This window comes from Zonotrichia albicollis, chromosome 13 (assembly GCF_047830755.1).
Source record: "Zonotrichia albicollis isolate bZonAlb1 chromosome 13, bZonAlb1.hap1, whole genome shotgun sequence".
NCBI classification, from domain to species: Eukaryota; Metazoa; Chordata; class Aves; order Passeriformes; family Passerellidae; genus Zonotrichia; species Zonotrichia albicollis.
The window spans coordinates 12,552,328-12,569,905 of NC_133831.1; the positions used below are offsets into that span (position 1 = coordinate 12,552,328).

Genomic DNA, 17,578 nt, shown 5'->3' on the forward strand with positions numbered 1-17,578 from the left:
TACATCCTGCAGGAAAAAACTGGGGGTTTTCTAGTATTGGTGGTTTTGTTCAGAAAAATGCTTCTCTGAGAATAAAAATGACTCCACGGTGAAAGTACACCTGCAGGGCTGTGGTTTGGTGCTGGCCAGGCTGTGTTTCCCAGCCGCAGATCTCAGTCCCAAGGGCAGTGAATGTGAGCGAGCAGAGCCGAGGTGCCCCGCAGGTGTGTGCGGGGCAGGCTGAGCAAAGCCTCCCCCGGGGCCGCAGCCGGAGGTGCTGCAGCAGCAGGACAGCGCTCCCGGCAATGCCGGGCCGTTTGCAAAGCGCTTGGAGGCCGCGGTGCCCGGGATTCCGGCACTGCCGTGGCAAAGGAGCGCTGCGGAGGCAGCAGGAGCCCCGCGGGCAGGAGGGCTCCCCGCTCCCGGGCCGGGCCCGGCAGTGCCGGCCTGGCTCGCAGCCCGAGCGCTGCCACGCCTCAGCCGGGTTTGCCTTGCGTAAGGCGGCCCAGGCCCAGCCTATAAAGGCCCGGCCCGCGGGCTGGGGGCCAGTGGCACCATGGCAGCTGCGAGGGACGCGGCGCTGCTGGCCTGGATCCTCTGCCTCGGGGCCGCGGCGCTGGTGGCCGCAGGTAAACACCGGGGATACGGCCCGGGGCAGCTGCAGGAGAGAGGGCACCTGCAGGTGCCTCCGGGGCCAGCCGAGAGCCGGGCACAAACCCTGGGCTGGGATGGGCACAAAGCCTGGGCGGAGGTGGACACAATCCTGGGCTGGGATGGGCACAAAGCCTGAGCTGATCTGGACACAATCCCTGGGCTGAGCCAGGTACAAACATTGAGCAGCGATGGGCACAGGCCCTGGGCTGAGCTGGGCACACAAATTGAGCTGCAGTAGTAAAAATTTAATTTCAGCTTTTATTCTGCTTTCATTCATTTGTTTTACTTGCCTTCTTTGCAAAATCCCTGTCCCAAAATCTTGCCTGCTGTGGCTGAGCAGCCACAGTACCACATTGGTATCTGATGTTAGACCTTACACACAGATCTTAACATGGGTTTTTATCTGACAACCCAGGGTAAACAAAAAAATTTTAAGACCTCTATGCAACCCCCAATGCATGTAAGACAGTGCAAATTATATACCTGATGGAGATGGACATACAGGCCAATCAATATGAAGGTTGAGATATGTCAGCTCTAATGATTTAATTAAGATAAAAGTGAAAGTGTGTAAATACATTGAAAATTAAATTTTATAAATGCAATTAAAATTTAATTGACTAAACAGTAGTAAAATTTAATTGAGTAAACACCAGTAATCAAATTAGTAAAATAAAAGAGTAAAATATAATAGCACATTAAGATAGTGTACTATTAAAGCTGATGAGAATTTGTGCAAGCTTTATGTACAAAAACTACTTGTCCAAGTGCACTAAAGGTGTACATTTACGTAGCAAATCTAGCAATTACTTACAACCAGAGCAGTGATGTGATTCTGTGCTGCTGTCCCACAGAACAACCAGAAGCAGAGACCAAATACGGGAGAGTCCGAGGGTACCAATTCCACGTGGACACAGCTGAGAAGACTGTAAATGTCTTTTTGGGACTTCCTTTTGCTAAGCCTCCCGTTGGATCACTGAGGTTTTCTGAACCACAGCCACCTGAGCCATGGGAAGGTGTCAGAGATGCCACTTCCTACCCACCAATGTAAGGCCATGACCAAACCACTCACCCTGTCATGATGTTAAACTCTGGGCACATCCAGGACTCTGATGCGCTCACAGGGCCATCCATGAAGACAAATTTCTTGGTGCCCCCTCGCTGCACCTGCAGCTGTCCCAGTGGATGCATTTCCAAAGACACTCTGGGAGCTGCTCTCTGTGCCAGCAGCTGCTCTCTGACAGGCATCAGAGAGAGCTGAGATGGAGCAGCACTTACAGACAATGCTCTGCCTCAGGAGCACTTGGCCATCCCTTACCAATCACTGGAAACCTTTGGAGCAGGGACAGAAGGGAGCTGAGGAAATGGTGGAACACAATGTTAGCGGGCAACTGCTGAGTCAAGTGCTTAAAAGGGCACATAGGAAATGCACAGCAATTCCAATCTACCTTATAAATGTTTCACTCCCTTGAGTTGTCCTACTGCCCTTATATAGCATCTCAAGGCTAATACTTTCGATTGCAAAATAAAAAGCTATTGGAGACTTTAAATAATTCATTTATATTTTCATATGTACTTCACATACCAATCTAAACGTGTGCTGGATATCTGTTTCTGGTTGGCACTTTGTTGTGGAAGTACAAAAACGTTTCTCTTCACAGCTTTCAGGATTTAGTGAATTCTCTTGCCTGTTACCCTGTTACTTTTGTATTTATTCAGGTGTCTACAGGACCAAGTACAAGGACAGAATTTTTCAGACTTGATTACCAACAGAAAAGAGAAAGTTGCTCTGCAAGTGTCTGAGGATTGCTTGTACCTAAATGTCTACACACCTGTTTCGACAGGAGAAAAACAGAAGCTGCCTGTAAGCAAAATCCTTATAACTTTATAATCCTTCAGCAAAATTACCTGACAAGAAAACTTCAACCTCTGCCATGAGCAGACATGCAGGGGCACTTTTGTAGTGATGAACAACTTACATGCTTTGTCCTAGCAAATATTAGCTGGAATTAAAGAGACAAAATCCTATTTTACAAGTAAAATTGTATTGCCATTTAGCTAAGCAGTGCTTGATTTAATCCAAAGGATCAGTCCAAAGTCACAGGGCACTGACACAGTGTAAACATTTAACAAAAGCAGTGCCAGTTTGTGGCCCTGCAGGCCTCAGATTTGAATGATTTATGCAATTTGTGAAATGTATTCTTAAAGAATAGGAGTGAAATAGCTGACAATGTTGTATCATGGGCTAAATTTAGTTTTTCTCACTGGAGGCTCTTACCTGAGCTGGGTTGATCCTGTGTTTCTTTTTCCAGGTCCTAGTATGGATCCATGGTGGCGGATTAGTTTTTGGAGCAGCTTCATCATATGATGGCTCAGTATTTGCAGCATTTGACAACGTGGTGGTTGTAACAATTCAGTACAGACTCGGTATTGCTGGATATTTTAGGTAAGTTGGTTGATGTCAGTTTTTCCCAAGTGATTTCCAAAAGGATGTGTGCAAAGCCTTTGTAAAGAGAAGTGCAGAAGACTTGCTTATGCAAAGAAGCATTCCTGAACTGCACCTGCAGCACTGGGGACAATTTCCAGTGCCAAGGCAGCTTCCAGGTCTGTTCTTGTGGGGCTGCTGCTCCAATCTCAGGGATGCCCGAGCCATCCATTTGTCAGTCCTGGAGGGAAGTTCTCTGTAGAGAATGGCAGATGATTTCTCACACCACAGACTGTATTTTTCTCTGCCTCTTGGCTTGCATTGAGCACTTGAACAAATCTGTTCTGTCCCTGCAGCACTGGTGATGAACATGCTCGAGGTAACTGGGGATATTTAGACCAAGTGGCGGCTCTTCGCTGGGTTCAGGAAAATATCATGCATTTTGGAGGAGATCCAGGATCTGTCACTATCTTTGGAGAATCTGCAGGAGGAATCAGTGTTTCTGCTCTTGTAAGTTCCCAGTAATCATGAATTGTAATTACTTGGGGGAAAACCCCTCCATCCATTTTCAGTATTTGCATGGGAAGTCAGTGAGAGAAAAGGGACGGGGTTACGGTGACACATCACCTGGGTCTTTGATAACACAACAAAGCAGAACAACACAGATTTTTAATGATAATAATTTGTCATTTTCATACTCAAATGTTGTGGTTAAGAAACAGAATGTTATTACTCATCTGTTGAATTAAGTTCTCTTTAGTTTGGAGTGGTTTTTTCAATGTAAAAAAACCCTCAAAGTCTAATCTCATGAGAAAAGTCCTTTAGGAGGAGTTGTGGACTCTTGCCCAATTTCTGTTTGCTTTGACAGCCACTTGTGCAAAGTGATTGAGGTGAATAGTTCTGGCAGCTGGTGCAGCCCAGCAGTTTGTGACCCTGTGATTGTGTAAAATCTTCAGTCCAACACGGAGCACATTGGCTGTGACTCTCTCCTTCTCCAGTCGCTCCCACTTTGGTACAGCTCACACAGCCCAGCCACGCTTCCTTGTACCTGGCATGCGCATCCCTGCTTCCCGTTGCCAAAAGCTCTTTCCTGCCCTTCTGCAGCAGAGCCAGCCTGCCTTGGGCACATCCCATCTGTACCTGCCCTGCAGGTGCTGCTGGGAGGCCCTGGGAGCAAAGGGCAGGGGAGGGAAAGGCCCTGAGCTCCCCATCCCTGCCAGCGCTGCCAAAGCACTTTGCACAGCTGGGCTGTGGCCAGAGGCTGCACAGGGACACTCTTAGCACATGGGCTTTCCAAATGCCCCCAATGGCCCCTGCTGATACTGAAACCCAAAATCCCAGGGGAGAACACACTGCTTGTCATGCTTGTCCTTGCTTTCTCACAGGTCTTATCTCCCCTGGCCAAGGGCTTGTTCCACAAGGCCATTTCAGAGAGTGGCACTGCAGCCCTGGGCCTGTTCACTGACCAGCCTAAGGAGGATGCACAGGTGGGTATTTGTGGTCATTTTAATTCCTTTTTCCAGATAGTTGTTCATATCTTAAACTGTTCAGTCCAAAGTATTGAATCATGTGAATTCACATTTCTTGTGGGTGAAGGCAGTCTTTAAAGGCAGTATTTCTGTGTGCAAATAGTATATGTTTAACATGTTGCTTTTCAAACACCCAAATATCCACAAAGAGAGAAGAATGTGATGTCAAGGAATATTGTAACATGTAGGCTCTTTAAGAAAAATCAACGTATACTGTTTGGCAGGAAAACAGTATCAGACTCTGAATACTCTTCTCTTCCCCTCCTGTTTGATGCCTGTAGTCTACAAATACACAAGACTTTATTCAGGTTTTTTTTACGTTGAGAACTATGGCTTCATCCTTTCTTTTCTCTTCAACTGCAAAGAACAATTACCAGAACCTGGAAGCTGGCACATCAAAGAGACAGCTCTCTCTAATGGCAGCTCTTCCTTCAGCCAAAAAGACATCACCAAGAGTGGCAGAATGTGCTCTCTGTTGCCCTGCAGATGGTTTATTCTCTAACTCCTTTATGTCACCCAGCCTTCTCAGCCCAGCATTTACCAGCATTTTCTCAGAATATTTCTGTATCAAAAAAACCTGGAGGCGGAGGTTTTCCCCTCCTGCCCAGCCCGTGGTGTGAAGGATTGTGAGGGCTTCCAGTGCCCTCCCTCAGGAGCTGGGACAAGCCAGGCTCCAGCATCCTTTGTGCAGGAGCTTTGGCTGCTCCTGCTGCACTTGGTGTCTCGTAGAGCCAGACAGAGGAAATGTGTCCAAAAGTGTTTGTTCTCACTGCTTGCAGAAAATTGCTGCTGTCTCTGGCTGTGAAAAATCCAGTTCAGCTGCAATGGTTGAATGCTTGAGAGGAAAAACTGAAGAAGAAATACTACAGATAACACAGAAAATGGTAGGTGAAATAATTCTTCTTGCATTTAAATGACACCTCAGACATTGTCATCCCAAAGAATACCCTTGGTGGGATGTAATATTAGGAGAACCTGAAGTGGATGTAAAATCTGGCGTTCTTGACTTTTTCAGGACATGACAGCACTGCAGATCTGCAATGACTCCTCGCCTGAAAAGTGCAAACAGGTTCCTGCCCTTCATTCTGCATGCACTTGGAGCTACCTGTGGCTTGCTGTCATGCTCAGCTAGGGCAAGGAAAAGAAAATGGCACAGATGATTCTGGAGAACCTGAAAATCAAATCACATATTATGTCCTACTTAAAAGTTCTTATCACCATGCTTATGTGCCTCTAAAACTTCAGTCCAGATGTGGTTTTTCCCCACTGTTCCACACATCCATGGCCATAATTAACTAAGGAAAGATATAAATTCAATATAATGACTTCTGCTTCACAAACATTAGAAATATAACGTTAATCTTCACAGAACCTCCTGCCTAGTGCAGAACAGCTGTCAGAGAAAATGTTAAGATGCCTTGGTTACCATTATGTTTTGTATTTTCATTTGATTTCACTTCGGAAATGCAGTTAAAATCTGAACATTTTTAGGAAGTAAAATGGATGTACTAATGAAGATTTCTTTTTCCCTTTCTGTTCAGGATTTCTTTTTCATCAGTGCATGTGTAGATGGTGTATTTTTTCCAAAGAGTCCCATGGAATTACTCTCTGAAAAATCAACCAATGCTGTCCCATACATCATAGGATTAAATAACTGTGAATTTGGATATGTACTTCCTATGGTAAGAGATGTTAAAATGTTGATATTTAAGCATCATTTTGTAAATAGAGGCTGTTTTAGTAAGTATAATTATCTGTTTCACACAGATGATGAAATATCCTCCTTTTGTGGATGGTCTGGATAAAGGTGTTGCACGTCAGATTTTACAGAGCAATTTAGCACTATTCATTAAGGTAAGAGACCAGTTTCAGAATAACCCAGTGCTGCTGCTTGGCTGGTCTGCCTGGTTTTACCCCTGGAGGGACACAGGGGAATGCCATTGTGCTGGACAGCTCCCTGAATTGGGGCAGAAACAGGCACACAGGTGCTGCACTCCTGTAACCTCCAGTCACTGGAAATATTCTCTGCATTCCCAGCCTAAATGCCCCTCTGCTTCAAAAGGAGTTCTGTGGGAATCCAGGAGTGATGCAGTACCTAAACAAGGTCGCTTGGACATTGTAGATCCCCCTGGGTCATGCACGACATGCAGAGCAGCAGCAGGTCTGGCAGGAGACCTATGGGACACAACCTCCTAAAGCAGTAGCTGGGCACTGAAAGGAAAGCCCAAGAGGTTTGGGGTGCACTGACACCTTCCTTCAGGTTTCTCGAGGTTTTGCTTCCCTGTAATTTACAAATCTCTTGGCTTTGTGGTGCCTTTGTGCTCTCCTGAAGCTACTCCATAGAAAAGTATAGATTATGAGGTAAGAATTAAGGACTCTAGAAGCAGGGCCAGTACTTGCAAGGATCATTCAATGACACAAAGATTCACCATGAACTTGGAAATGCAGAGCCCAGGCTTGTTCTGAACAGGAGAAATTATGGTCATGGACAACAATCAATGGATTTGATGAAATCCAGCAGGATTTCTGTGCTCTTGTGAAGGTGTTTGCACAGAAGAGAGAACAGTCAGCATCACTGACTGCTGCTTATCTAAAGGTGGTTGATCCTTTGATCTTGCATCCCTCTTGTCCCCAAGATCACCTGTACCCACAGCTGTGTAACTCCACTCTGAGCTCTGAGCCACACTCTGACACAGCTGGGGATTTTCTCTGAAAGCTCTTGGTGAGGATGAGCCAGGGATGTGCAGAGGCCACACTCACCCACTGCTGTTGCTCCTTACAATATTCATCATCATTATAATACTTTTCATTGCTGTTTCAGGGCCTTACATCTGAAGTTGTTGACACAGTGTACAAGGAGTACATGGGGGATGCAGAAAGCCCTGCCCAGGTCCGAGATGGCCTCCTGGATGCAATGGGAGATGTCTACTTTGTCATCTCATCTGTGCAAGTGGCCAGATCCCACAGAGGTACCCAGCAGCTTCAGAACAGCTGTACAGTTCTGTCTGGGGGTGGTGTGGACAGTGTGCACCACTTTTCACTATGCAGAGAACTGGTAGTGGTTTTATTTAACCAAAACAGTTTTTCATGAAAGTTTATCATGTCTGGAGCAGTATTTCCAGCTCTCAAACCAGCACTTTTCTGTCTCCTCTAGATGCTGGCAACCCAGTCTTCTTTTATGAATTCCAACATCGGCCGAGTTCCGTGGAAGGTTTTGTACCAGAGTTTGTAAAAGCAGATCATGGAGCTGAGATTGCCTTTGTCTTTGGAAAGCCATTCTTAGCTGGTGATGTACCCATATTTCCTCCATCTTCCTTTTAGACCCTCATTACTTCCCATTTCAATTACTGCAGGGCTTGTGATTAGAATTTCTCTCTTGACAAGAATTACAAACATTATGTCTATTATTAGCATACCTTATATGTCATAAGCATTATTAGGAGCATAAACATCTTCTGTAATCACTAGCAGATACTTTGCATTACATCATTCATCTGCAGGTCTCTGCTAGAAAAACCTCCAACAGCTCATGGCAACCAGGAGAAGTGTTGCAATGATACAGCTCATGCTCATTAGTTACTTTCTAATGTGGCCCTTTCATCTCTCCCTTTGCAGGAGGTGCTACAAAAGAAGAAAATGAACTTAGCAGAACTGTGATGAGATACTGGACCAACTTTGCTAAAAATGGGTGAGAATTACAGTGCTAATTAAAGCTCAAGTTCAGTCTGTGCTGCCCAGAACATACTTACCTGCCTGAAGCAGTACTTATATGGTGCTTACTGAAATTTGACAGAATATAGGAGAAATATTGAAGCAATTTCTCTTCTTAAAGGTCCTTTAAAAGTACCTGCAGACATGAGGAAGAAAAAAATCTAAGGGCAGTTACTCCATCAGCAATGGAGTTTTAGATCTAAAAGTAATGGCAACTTTTACACTTTTGCTGTTCCACTGATAAGCACTTTCATAAAATACTGTTCATTTATTCAGGTACCAGAATCACATCAGCTGGGCTCACCTGCTGGTTTTCTGAAATGCTCTGAACCTGAGCAGTCAGACAGCAATGGATTGGCAAATAGAGAGCTAACTTTTCCTTCTGTTATTTCCAGAAATCCCAACGGGGAGGGCTTGGTCCATTGGCCTCAGTATGACCTGGAGGAAAAATACCTGGGAATAGACCTGGAGCAAAAGGCAGCAGAGAAACTGAAAGAACACAGAGTGCAGTTTTGGGCACAGCTCATGAAAGAAAGTCAGAGTGGAAAGAGAAAACACACAGATTTATAAGATCTGTGGGGGGCACAGTTTGCTTTTAAAACCCAAAAGAAAGTCAAACAAAATGAGTTTGTCAGCATACAGAGTAATAATCACCTTCTAACTCACTGTTGTGTAATCTGCTGTCCTAATCACAGTGAAGGGAGAGAAACAAGGGGCATTCAGAATGTTTGTCAGACTGAAAATCACTATTTAATGAAACAACCAGAAAAAAACGCCACAATCTGTCAGGGTCCAGACAGACCATGGTACCTACTCAGTGCATATCAAAAGTGAATACTGAGGTGGGAATGGGCAAATGAACTGAAATCTGTAAGAAAATATATATATAGAATATACTGTAAATGTCAGATGATTTTATATGCTTATTCCCTTCTTCTTTCAGAAGGGCATGGTCAGTTGTCCTTCCTAGAGACTCTTTCTGCTTTCTTTAACTGGAAACAGCTTGTAGGCAGCAGAGCATCCATCAAACAAAGTCTGTGAGGTGAGCTTGACATCTCACAAAAGAGGACAGAAAATCTCTACCTGTTCTATTGCTTTGTGAATTGTTCTAAATAAATGGTGCTTTGATTTTTTGGAGCTTCCTTTTCTTTCACTTAACTGATGGAGGCTCATTCCGAGAGGTCAAAGGCGCACGCGAGAAGCCAGAAACGTGCCCAGGTTCTTTCTTCCACCCAAATGGTGTCAGGTATGAATCTTTGCAGGTGTCTGTGCAGGACCTGAGGGTTAAGGCTCTTCCACAGCCTCTTCTGAGCTGTGACTGTGTGTCCTTCACCCCTTCCTGGCAAATGCCCGCTGCAGGGGCTGCAGGAGGACGCAGTGCTGGCAGGACAGACGCCCACAGAGGCAGAGGGGGAGCAAAGGCTGGTGGTGCTCCCTGCACCTTGTTGGCTCAGCAGCACCAGAGAGAAGATCTGCTGACATGCAGAGTGTGCACCCCTTGCTCCCCCAGCTGGGGAAGGGCTCAGGGCACACCGGGAGGGAAGTGGCTTTTTTGCCAACTTACATGGCAAGCAAGACACAAAGGGACAATGTGGGAATGCAGGAAGCCAGGAGAGCTCTCCTCATGGCCACAAACAAACAAACAGCCCTACTCCAACTCCCCCTGCACTGGTGCCCAGCTCCCACATCCCACAGCACCTGGGGGCTCTCACAGGGACAGCCCAAGCTCCTGCTGCAGCTCTTGAGCCTTTGTAGGTGTCTTCTTCTTCCTCCTCTCCCCTGGCTTCACTTGCTTTTGCACACCTGTGGATCTCAAGCAGTGTCATCTGCACTACCTGGCCTCCCCCTTTTCTGCATTTTCCATAACTTGTGAAAAACTCCAGTTGTGGCAATCAGTAACAGCTAATTGCAGCAACCATGCTGCCTTGTTTTGCTCTGGCACAGCCTTTATGTCCATTAGTGGTGTGTTTGTTGAATCAATGTGTCTGTCCCTGCACATTCACAAAAATCATTATCCTAACAAGACAGAAGGAATCCTGTGTCTTTGGGAATGCAGAGTCACCAGTACAACTCCTGGGTAGAAGGGAGGCACACATTAGGCACACATGATTACAAAGAAGTTTCTGGCTGTGTGACAGGAAGTGTTCTGTCCATCTGTGGATTTTAAACCCCAAATATAAAGACTGGTACACACGGTCAAACAGCTGAGAAAGGAATAACACCACGGCCACATTGAATAGGCCACATTTAAACTGCAGATCTTTACCTTATGTCCCAAGCCTCATTTTATCTCTTTGCTTTAGTTTTCATGGTCTCTTGGTTCACATTCCCAGCTGCACCAATAGTTGAAGAAATTCTCAGCAGTATATTTACTGATACTATTCAGGAAGAACTGCTGCTGTTCTGTTTTTCACATTCTGTCAAGAAAACCTTAATCTTTTTTTTGAAGTTTATTAATTATCCATAATTACTATACTTGCCATTCCAAGGTGGTCAGTATGTTTTTTCTATCCCAGTCCTGCTTCTCAGATCATCTTGTTGTTAAGTGTGAAATATGCAAATTTTTATTAAGATAGCATGTTCTTTGCTGTCTGATCTTTGTAACTTGCAAACCTGATCAACAAGGAGGGAGATTTGATCTGTTAAACAGAGCAGCCAACAAGCTCTAAGTGGTGTGCAGCTGTTGGAAACACAAATTCCTGGTCAGCAGCATTGCCTTGTTAAGGTTTGGGGCTGGACATGCTCCGATGGTCTCAGCCCCGCGGGAGGGTAACAGCGATCAGGTGAAGGATTTCTACTGATACACGAAAAATGCAGAATTCAGCAGCCACGAGGACAAGGAACAAAGCAAGGCCACTCAGTAACTGTGTGGAATCAGCTCTGAGCGGGTAAAGGGGAATTTCGGCTAAGGCTGGTTCCAAGGAAAAGCCATGGTGGAAGCCATGTTGTGGCCGTTTTCTGTTCCCCTTGGGATGCCTTTTGCAGCTGCAGTGTGCCTGGAGCTCTGGGCTTTGTAGTTTCAAAAGCCTAACCCTAGGCAGTAAAGAGTGCTTTAGGCTAAGACTGGTTCCGTGGAAAAAGCTGTGGTGGAAGCCGTGTTGTGGCAGTTTTGCAGGGGCAGGTCAGGAGCACCAACTCCTGGAGCGGCCCACAGGAAAGCAGCGAGGCAAAGGCGAAGAAAGGGAGAGCGTGGCAGTGATTAGCAGAAGAAGCGAAACACTTATTAGCCAATAGAAGAGAGAATACTAATTAATAGGGGAACTACGTACCTCGTAACCAATGCACATTAATGTCTTTGTTTGCTAAAAGCTGTAAAGAGTGGAAAGTTTGGCCGGTCGTGCCGCTCGCTTCGTGGATTTGCCACCCAGTGCCTTTCAGCGCAGCAGTGTGGGTGAATCGGTGCCGGGACTCCAGCAGGGAAGGGCCGTTCCGGGGCCGGCCCCGCGTCCCCCGGGCAGGGAAGGGCCGGTCCGGGGCCGGCCGCGTGTCCCCCGGGCAGGGAAGGGCCGGTCCGGGGCCGGCCCCGTGTCCCCCGGCCGGAGCTGCCGTGAGGGGAACGCCCGGCCCGCGGGCGCGCGCACGGCGGGTCGGGCGGGCACGCGCACGGCGGCGGGCCATGGCGGGCGGGCCGCCCGTGCTGCTGGGGCTGCGCGACGCCGCCATAGCGGGGCCGGGCCCGGCCGGGCCTCTCCCGGCGTGGGCCACGAACAAGCTGGGCGGTACCGCGGTAGGGCCTGGGTGGGGCTGGGCTGGGCCGGCGGGGCCCGGCCGGGGCGCGGGGGTCGCGGCCGCCCCGGCCGGGCCTGAGCGGAGGTGTCGGTGTTGCAGGACTGGGTGCCGGCCGTGCGGGCGGGCCCGCCGCGGTGCGCGCGGTGCGGGCGCGCGCTGCTGCTGCTGGTGCAGGTGTACTGCCCGCTGGAGCGCGGTCCCGCGCACCGCGCGCTCCACGTGTTCGCCTGCGCCGCGCCGCGCTGCTGGGGAGCCGCCCGCAGGTGAGCGCCGGCCGCTTATCGGCGCTGTCCTTCTTATTGCTGGTATTGTTGCTGCTATTATTGCTGTTATTGTGGTTGTTGTTGTTATTGTGTTATTATTGCTGTTATTGTGGTTGTTGTTCGTGCCGCTGGTCACTTGTCCCCCTCACCCTGTGTTTCTCTTTGCCCGGCACATGGAAGCTGGAAGGTGCTGCGCTCCCAGTACTCGCAGGTCCAGGACAAGCAAAGCCGAGCTCTCAGCGTCACACAGGTACAGCTCAGCCCTGCCTGCCCGGGGGGACGCTCTGCACACCCTGCTTCGCCTTGTTTGAATAACCGGGACCTTCCTCCAGAAGCTGTGATGGTTTCCAGCTACGTGCTGGCTTGTGTGGAGAAGTCGTGGGGCACGGAGTTTTTGTCACTGCGCTACACTGTTTACTAGTTAAAGAGTGCTTAAGCTACTGTTTGTGATCTATGCCAGGCTGGTTTTAAAGAGGACATTGCAGTCCAGCTGTATGGCCAAAAGTGATACTTTATACTCTAGTTAGTTCAGCTGTCTAAACTTTATTTTCCAACTTCAAGTGGATTGGGCTATACTGTTTAGGTTTGGATTTTTAACCTGTTTTCTTTGTATTCTTTTTTAAATTGATCTCTTTAAATTTAACATGAGATTATGAATTAATGTGACTCAATAACTATTAATAAGCTTGGAAGGAAAAACTGCATATTGGCTAAAGCAGGTTGGAAGAGTAGGGTAGCACCAAACTAGTGGGGGTGGGCAGGGAGGATTTATTCAGTTGGTGGAATCTTGGCCTGAGGTAAATGGGGTTTTACTCTGGTAAAATGATGGTGGTGTTATTGTTACTTCCTTCTGTGTTCTGCCCTTTGGGTGCAGAATTCCCGTTGAGTGCAGGAGCTGCTTCAGCAGGAGCTGCCCCTCAGCTGGCAGGGGCTGTGCCACAGCCAGGGCATGGCAGCAGGAGCACCAGGGCCACTCAGAGGCTGATGAATTCTTGCTCAGATTCTCCAGCGTGAAGTGGTTTTGCCATTACTGCTGGTGTGGGACGTAAACGTGGTGTGTTGAATTTGAAGTGCATCAGGGTGGCAGACCTTGACAATGTTTTCTTCCCCTTTTTATTTTATTCTCAGAAACAAGAATCGACCTTTGCTGCAAAGGATTGGTGTGAGGATGCAGATGACTGGGGAGCCTGTGATGGAGCAGAGGCTCCTGCATGTGCCTCTCTGGAGCTGCTTGGCCTAAAGGAAGCTGTGAGCAGCGAGGTGGAATGTGCATCCCAGCTCCAGCAGCTCCACCTGTCTGAGCCTGCCCATGGCCCAGGTGCCCAGGACACACCTCCTGCAGCCAGTGAGGACATGGTGATGGCAATGGCTGCTTCAGCTCCTGTGTTCCAGCCCTTCTACATCAACGTTGTGGATGAGGAAGATTACATGGGTTTCCTTGATATGGATCATGCAGATAAGCTACTGAAGGAGTATCAGCAGAGAGAGTGCCTTGATTTGGAGCAGATGATGTCAGAAAGGTGAGAACAGGTCTGCAGTTCATGGTGAAACTGAAGGAATTGTGTGCTTTCCTGTATGCTGGCTGAGAATCTCAATGGCACTCTCACTAAACCTGACTGGTGACAATTGTCTGGAAGCTCCTTTAGGAACCATTGGGGTGCTGTGCAGTGCACCCAGTGCTGCCAAAGCTGCAGTTACTCCAAGGTGCTTTCAGCTCAGCTGTTTCTCAGGGACTGAGCAGTGTTCATGGGCTCCAGGAGGTGCAGTGGGTGGTTAATCCCTGAAACAAGATCTGTGCCACATGGCAGGACTTTAGATCATGACATTCCATGCTTTTTCCTTTACAGGCCTAAAGCTTTTCTTGCATTTCAGTTGCATTTTTAGGAGTTTAACTTTTTTAGGGGACTTTGGCTGATAGAAAGACACCTGAAGGTTTAGTAAAGGTTGCCTGAAAAACACTTGTTGAGCTTGGTTCCTGAAAATATTTTCTTAGTAAAGTATTTAACTAAGGGGTTACAGTGAGGACTTCTGGCCTCTTGTGCCTGGATTGGGGACAGCATTGGATTTGTTTGTAACTAAAGCTGCTGTCAACTGCAGAATCTGCAGAGAAGACGTTTTAGCAGTGTTGGTCCTGTTGATTTTTGTTGACCACTACAAAATTGTATAACTTTAATTATGCTTGATTCAAAATTGAAAGTAATACCATCATAATTTAAGAGGCACAAAAATGTTTGAGAAGTTATTAGAGGAAGTGGTTTTGATTGAATACAGCAGATATCTGATGGATTTGAGTCCCATGTGATAGTTGAAAACACTGTTAGTAATTGTAAGTCATCAGAAACCAAAGAACTAGAAGCAAAATGTTTACTTGCAACCTCTAAGAGAAATTTTCTCTTAACAGGTACATCTTTTTCAGTGTATTTAGTATAATTTGACTTTATAGTAACCATTTCCTATTTAAAACATGTCATATTGAAAACCTTACTGGACAGTTTGTTTCTTGTTTTCATACAGTTTTGCAGGTGAAGATGGTAATGAAAAATATGAGAAGAGTGAAGTTAAAAACTGGGACCACACATTCCATAAATTCATGAAAAGAATATCTCTATGTCCTGAACAGATTTTAAGGTATGTTGATAATCTGGCCGTAATAGGGAGATACAAATCATTGGCATGGATGGTTGGTACATCAAAATAAATTTTTTATTTGGAAATATGTGTATGTTTTAATTCCTTAATTAAAAAAAAGCTGCCGTGGAGGCTGTTGCCATGTTTCTGGTCAGCCTTCAGTCCCTGGTTGGGCTTTCTTCATACAAAGTTTAAGTAGATGAAAAGCCCAGCAGGATCCGGGACCATGGCTCTTGCTGTGGGAGGCTTTAGACATCAGACCTGATGAGGAGAGACCCTGAGTGTCTTTGGAGCCTCACTGAAATCCAGGCACAGAGGTTTCCCTGAGGCAGTATTGGGGTGGAAGTGTAACACAGTGCTGTGCTGTTGTGATACATTTCCAAGGCTATCTGCTCCTCTGAAATTTTATCTGTCTGGAATTTCTAATGTCTGTCCTGCAGGGAATTTCTTGTTTTAAAGCCCTGGAGCTGCAGCTCATTGTGGACTCCCCTCAGCACCCAGCACTCTTCAGGTGTTGTAAATCTGCTGTTTATCCTAGAGCAGAAGCAGGTGTAACCTCAGAGTAGCTGCTCTTCCTGAGAGAGAAGTTAATTCTGGATGGGATATAGAGAAGAGTAAATCATAAATCATTCATAGTACCAGAAAATACAGCTTTTCATGGATCACACCAGCTGTTCCAGGGAGTCCAGGGCTGCCTGTCTGGTCAGGCTGTCTGAGTGTAGTGACAGGGCTTTTGTTCACCAGCTTTCCAGTACCAGGTGGAACTAACTGGGCCCTTTTTGATGATGAGCCAAAAGTCTGAGTGGCTGCTTAGACAGAAATGAAACATGAGAAACTTTCATTCATTGTCAAAGATTATACAGGAGATTTTCTAATGCAGAGTGCAAGTAGCATTTTCAGACAGCTTTTCACTGGGTCTGTCTCTTTGCAGTATTGTGCTCTTTGAATTTGCGATTCCTCTAAAACACCAGCTCTGCTGCTCCCTGGGCTGTCCCTGGTTACAGGCTTTCCACAGGCTCCCTTTGCCCTCCCTGGCACTGTCAGTGACTCCCATTTCCCCTGCCTGCAGAGCACAGAATCTCCTTTCTGGCATTCAGTGGAAACCATCCTTGGTCTTTGTTTCCTGCTACCTGTGAAGCTCTGATACCTCTTAAAAATTAACCATCACTTCTGAGCCATAGCTGCAGTGGTTTTGAGACCAATTTGGTGTTAAATCTTGTTTGAATTTTATCTTTTATTGCTGCTTTTTAGGATTCCATTTTTCAGGGAAGTGTAGTTTACTTAATGAAATGATTCTGGTACAGCATCTTTTGGAGGTGTCCATTGAAAGCATTTATCCACCTCTTTCCTTAAGATTTTCCAAGTGTTAACCTACCAAGTCTTTGCCCCTCCCTGTCTTTATTTTATGGTTCATGACTCCTTTGAAGCTTCTGGCTCACCACCATGTTTTTGCTTGAAGCAGGTTCAGAGATTTCAGCAACTCCTGAGCACTGTTTACAACACGTAAGATTTCCTATCAAATTTAGATACTTAAAAAATGATAATTTTCTCCTCCCTGTCTTCTCTCAGATACTCTTGGGGTGGCCAGCCTTTATTCATCACGTGTCCTCCAGCCAACCTGGAGCAGGGTATTCCAGCCTGCAGTGCCTGTGGGAGCAGCAGAGTGTTTGAGTTCCAGCTGATGCCCACACTGGTCAGCATGCTCCAGAGTGACTCAGGTGCTTGCCTTGGCTGAATCAATGCTTCCAGCAGTCTCCTTTTTGGGAAAGTGCAGTGGACTGCAGTTTGGGTTGTTTCCAGCTACCCACACGTGCTTAACCACAGTTCAGAGAATCTGCTGTCTCCATTTCAGTGAGCAAAGAGAGAACTCTTCTACATGGAGACTGATTACAGCTTGAGTTGCTCACTAGTGAACTTCAATAACTGCAGTAGGGATAATTCCATGGCCATGGGAGTATCTGTCTTTATTGCCTCTTAAAGGAGGCCTTGAAAGATAATAAATGCTGTGAGATAAGATTGCAGACATTTAAAGATCCCTTTGAAAATTCTGATTTGGCTGCCTTTAAAATGTTTAACATTAGAAAATGCTGTTTACAGAGGAGACTGAATTAATTTGTGCAAAGACTGAAGTCTAGTCGTAAGCACTAGCCCCTGATTATTACTTTTCATACCCTTATGTACTTCTGTTGCTTTGTTTTTAGATCTGTCAGTGGAATTTGGAACTGTTATAGTTTACACATGTGAGAGAAGCTGTTGGCCGACAGATCATCAAACCCCTCTTGAAGAATTTATTTTTGTACAAGAAGACCCGGATCAGAGATTATTTAAATAAATTGTATTTCTCTGCATAGATCAAAAGTCTGTTGGGGTGTTTTTGTTTCTTTTACTACAAGTGTGTAATTGCACAACAGAATTTTCCTCAGATGTGGTGAAAAATTAAATTCCAGGAATAACTGATTGAAGGATATTAGCATGCCTCTAAAATGTGGTGGCAAAATTTGCACACTTCAGTTACCCATGGAAATTGAAGTGAAGAGATTAGTTTCACAGTTCTACTTACTCTTAGCATTTGGGAAAGAAGTAAAGGAGAAAACCTTTCTCATATACTATTAGTGTCCATCAGCCCCACAGAATCAATTTTTAGAAACTCTTAGCACTGG

The 17,578-nt window shown here is 46.2% G+C and overlaps 2 protein-coding genes and 1 long non-coding RNA gene across 3 annotated transcripts; 2 read left to right on the forward strand and 1 right to left on the reverse strand.

Annotated features, from left to right (window-relative positions):
* The first annotated feature begins 450 nt into the window (after window positions 1–450).
* LOC141730794 (fatty acyl-CoA hydrolase precursor, medium chain-like) lies at window positions 451–9,435 on the forward strand. The gene is made up of 14 exons (XM_074551054.1): window positions 451–608; window positions 1,488–1,680; window positions 2,353–2,497; window positions 2,946–3,079; window positions 3,415–3,568; window positions 4,444–4,545; window positions 5,367–5,471; window positions 5,603–5,656; window positions 6,129–6,269; window positions 6,355–6,441; window positions 7,409–7,556; window positions 7,742–7,873; window positions 8,203–8,275; window positions 8,694–9,435. The coding sequence occupies exons 1-14, from the start codon at window positions 536–538 to the stop codon at window positions 8,866–8,868; spliced, it is 1,716 nt and encodes a 571-aa protein (XP_074407155.1). The 5' UTR covers window positions 451–535; the 3' UTR covers window positions 8,869–9,435.
* Window positions 1,245–8,738, reverse strand: LOC141730797 (uncharacterized). Its single transcript, XR_012582454.1, has 3 exons — window positions 8,603–8,738; window positions 2,912–8,434; window positions 1,245–1,989 (listed from the first exon to the last, which is right to left on the reverse strand). It is a non-coding gene; the product is annotated as an uncharacterized LOC141730797 (long non-coding RNA).
* Window positions 9,436–11,587: 2,152 nt separating the features above from the next.
* On the forward strand, window positions 11,588–17,268 carry PDCD2L (programmed cell death 2 like). The gene is made up of 7 exons (XM_074551057.1): window positions 11,588–12,025; window positions 12,127–12,290; window positions 12,471–12,540; window positions 13,419–13,810; window positions 14,805–14,918; window positions 16,488–16,636; window positions 17,120–17,268. Exons 1-7 carry the CDS (start codon window positions 11,588–11,590, stop codon window positions 17,248–17,250), a joined length of 1,458 nt encoding a protein of 485 aa, XP_074407158.1. The 3' UTR covers window positions 17,251–17,268.
* Window positions 17,269–17,578: the final 310 nt, after the last annotated feature.

Coding starts and splice junctions, on each gene's coding strand:
- PDCD2L (XM_074551057.1), top strand. CDS start 11,588: ATGTCTTTGTTTGCTAAAAGCTGTAAAGAGTGGAAAGTTTGGCCGGTC. Junction 12,291..12,470: donor TGCTGGGGAGCCGCCCGCAG/GTGAGCGCCGGC, acceptor GGCACATGGAAG/CTGGAAGGTGCTGCGCTCCC. Junction 13,811..14,804: donor GAGCAGATGATGTCAGAAAG/GTGAGAACAGGT, acceptor GTTTTCATACAG/TTTTGCAGGTGAAGATGGTA.
- LOC141730794 (XM_074551054.1), top strand. CDS start 536: ATGGCAGCTGCGAGGGACGCGGCGCTGCTGGCCTGGATCCTCTGCCTC. Junction 5,657..6,128: donor CGCCTGAAAAGTGCAAACAG/GTTCCTGCCCTT, acceptor CTTTCTGTTCAG/GATTTCTTTTTCATCAGTGC. Junction 8,276..8,693: donor ACCAACTTTGCTAAAAATGG/GTGAGAATTACA, acceptor TGTTATTTCCAG/AAATCCCAACGGGGAGGGCT.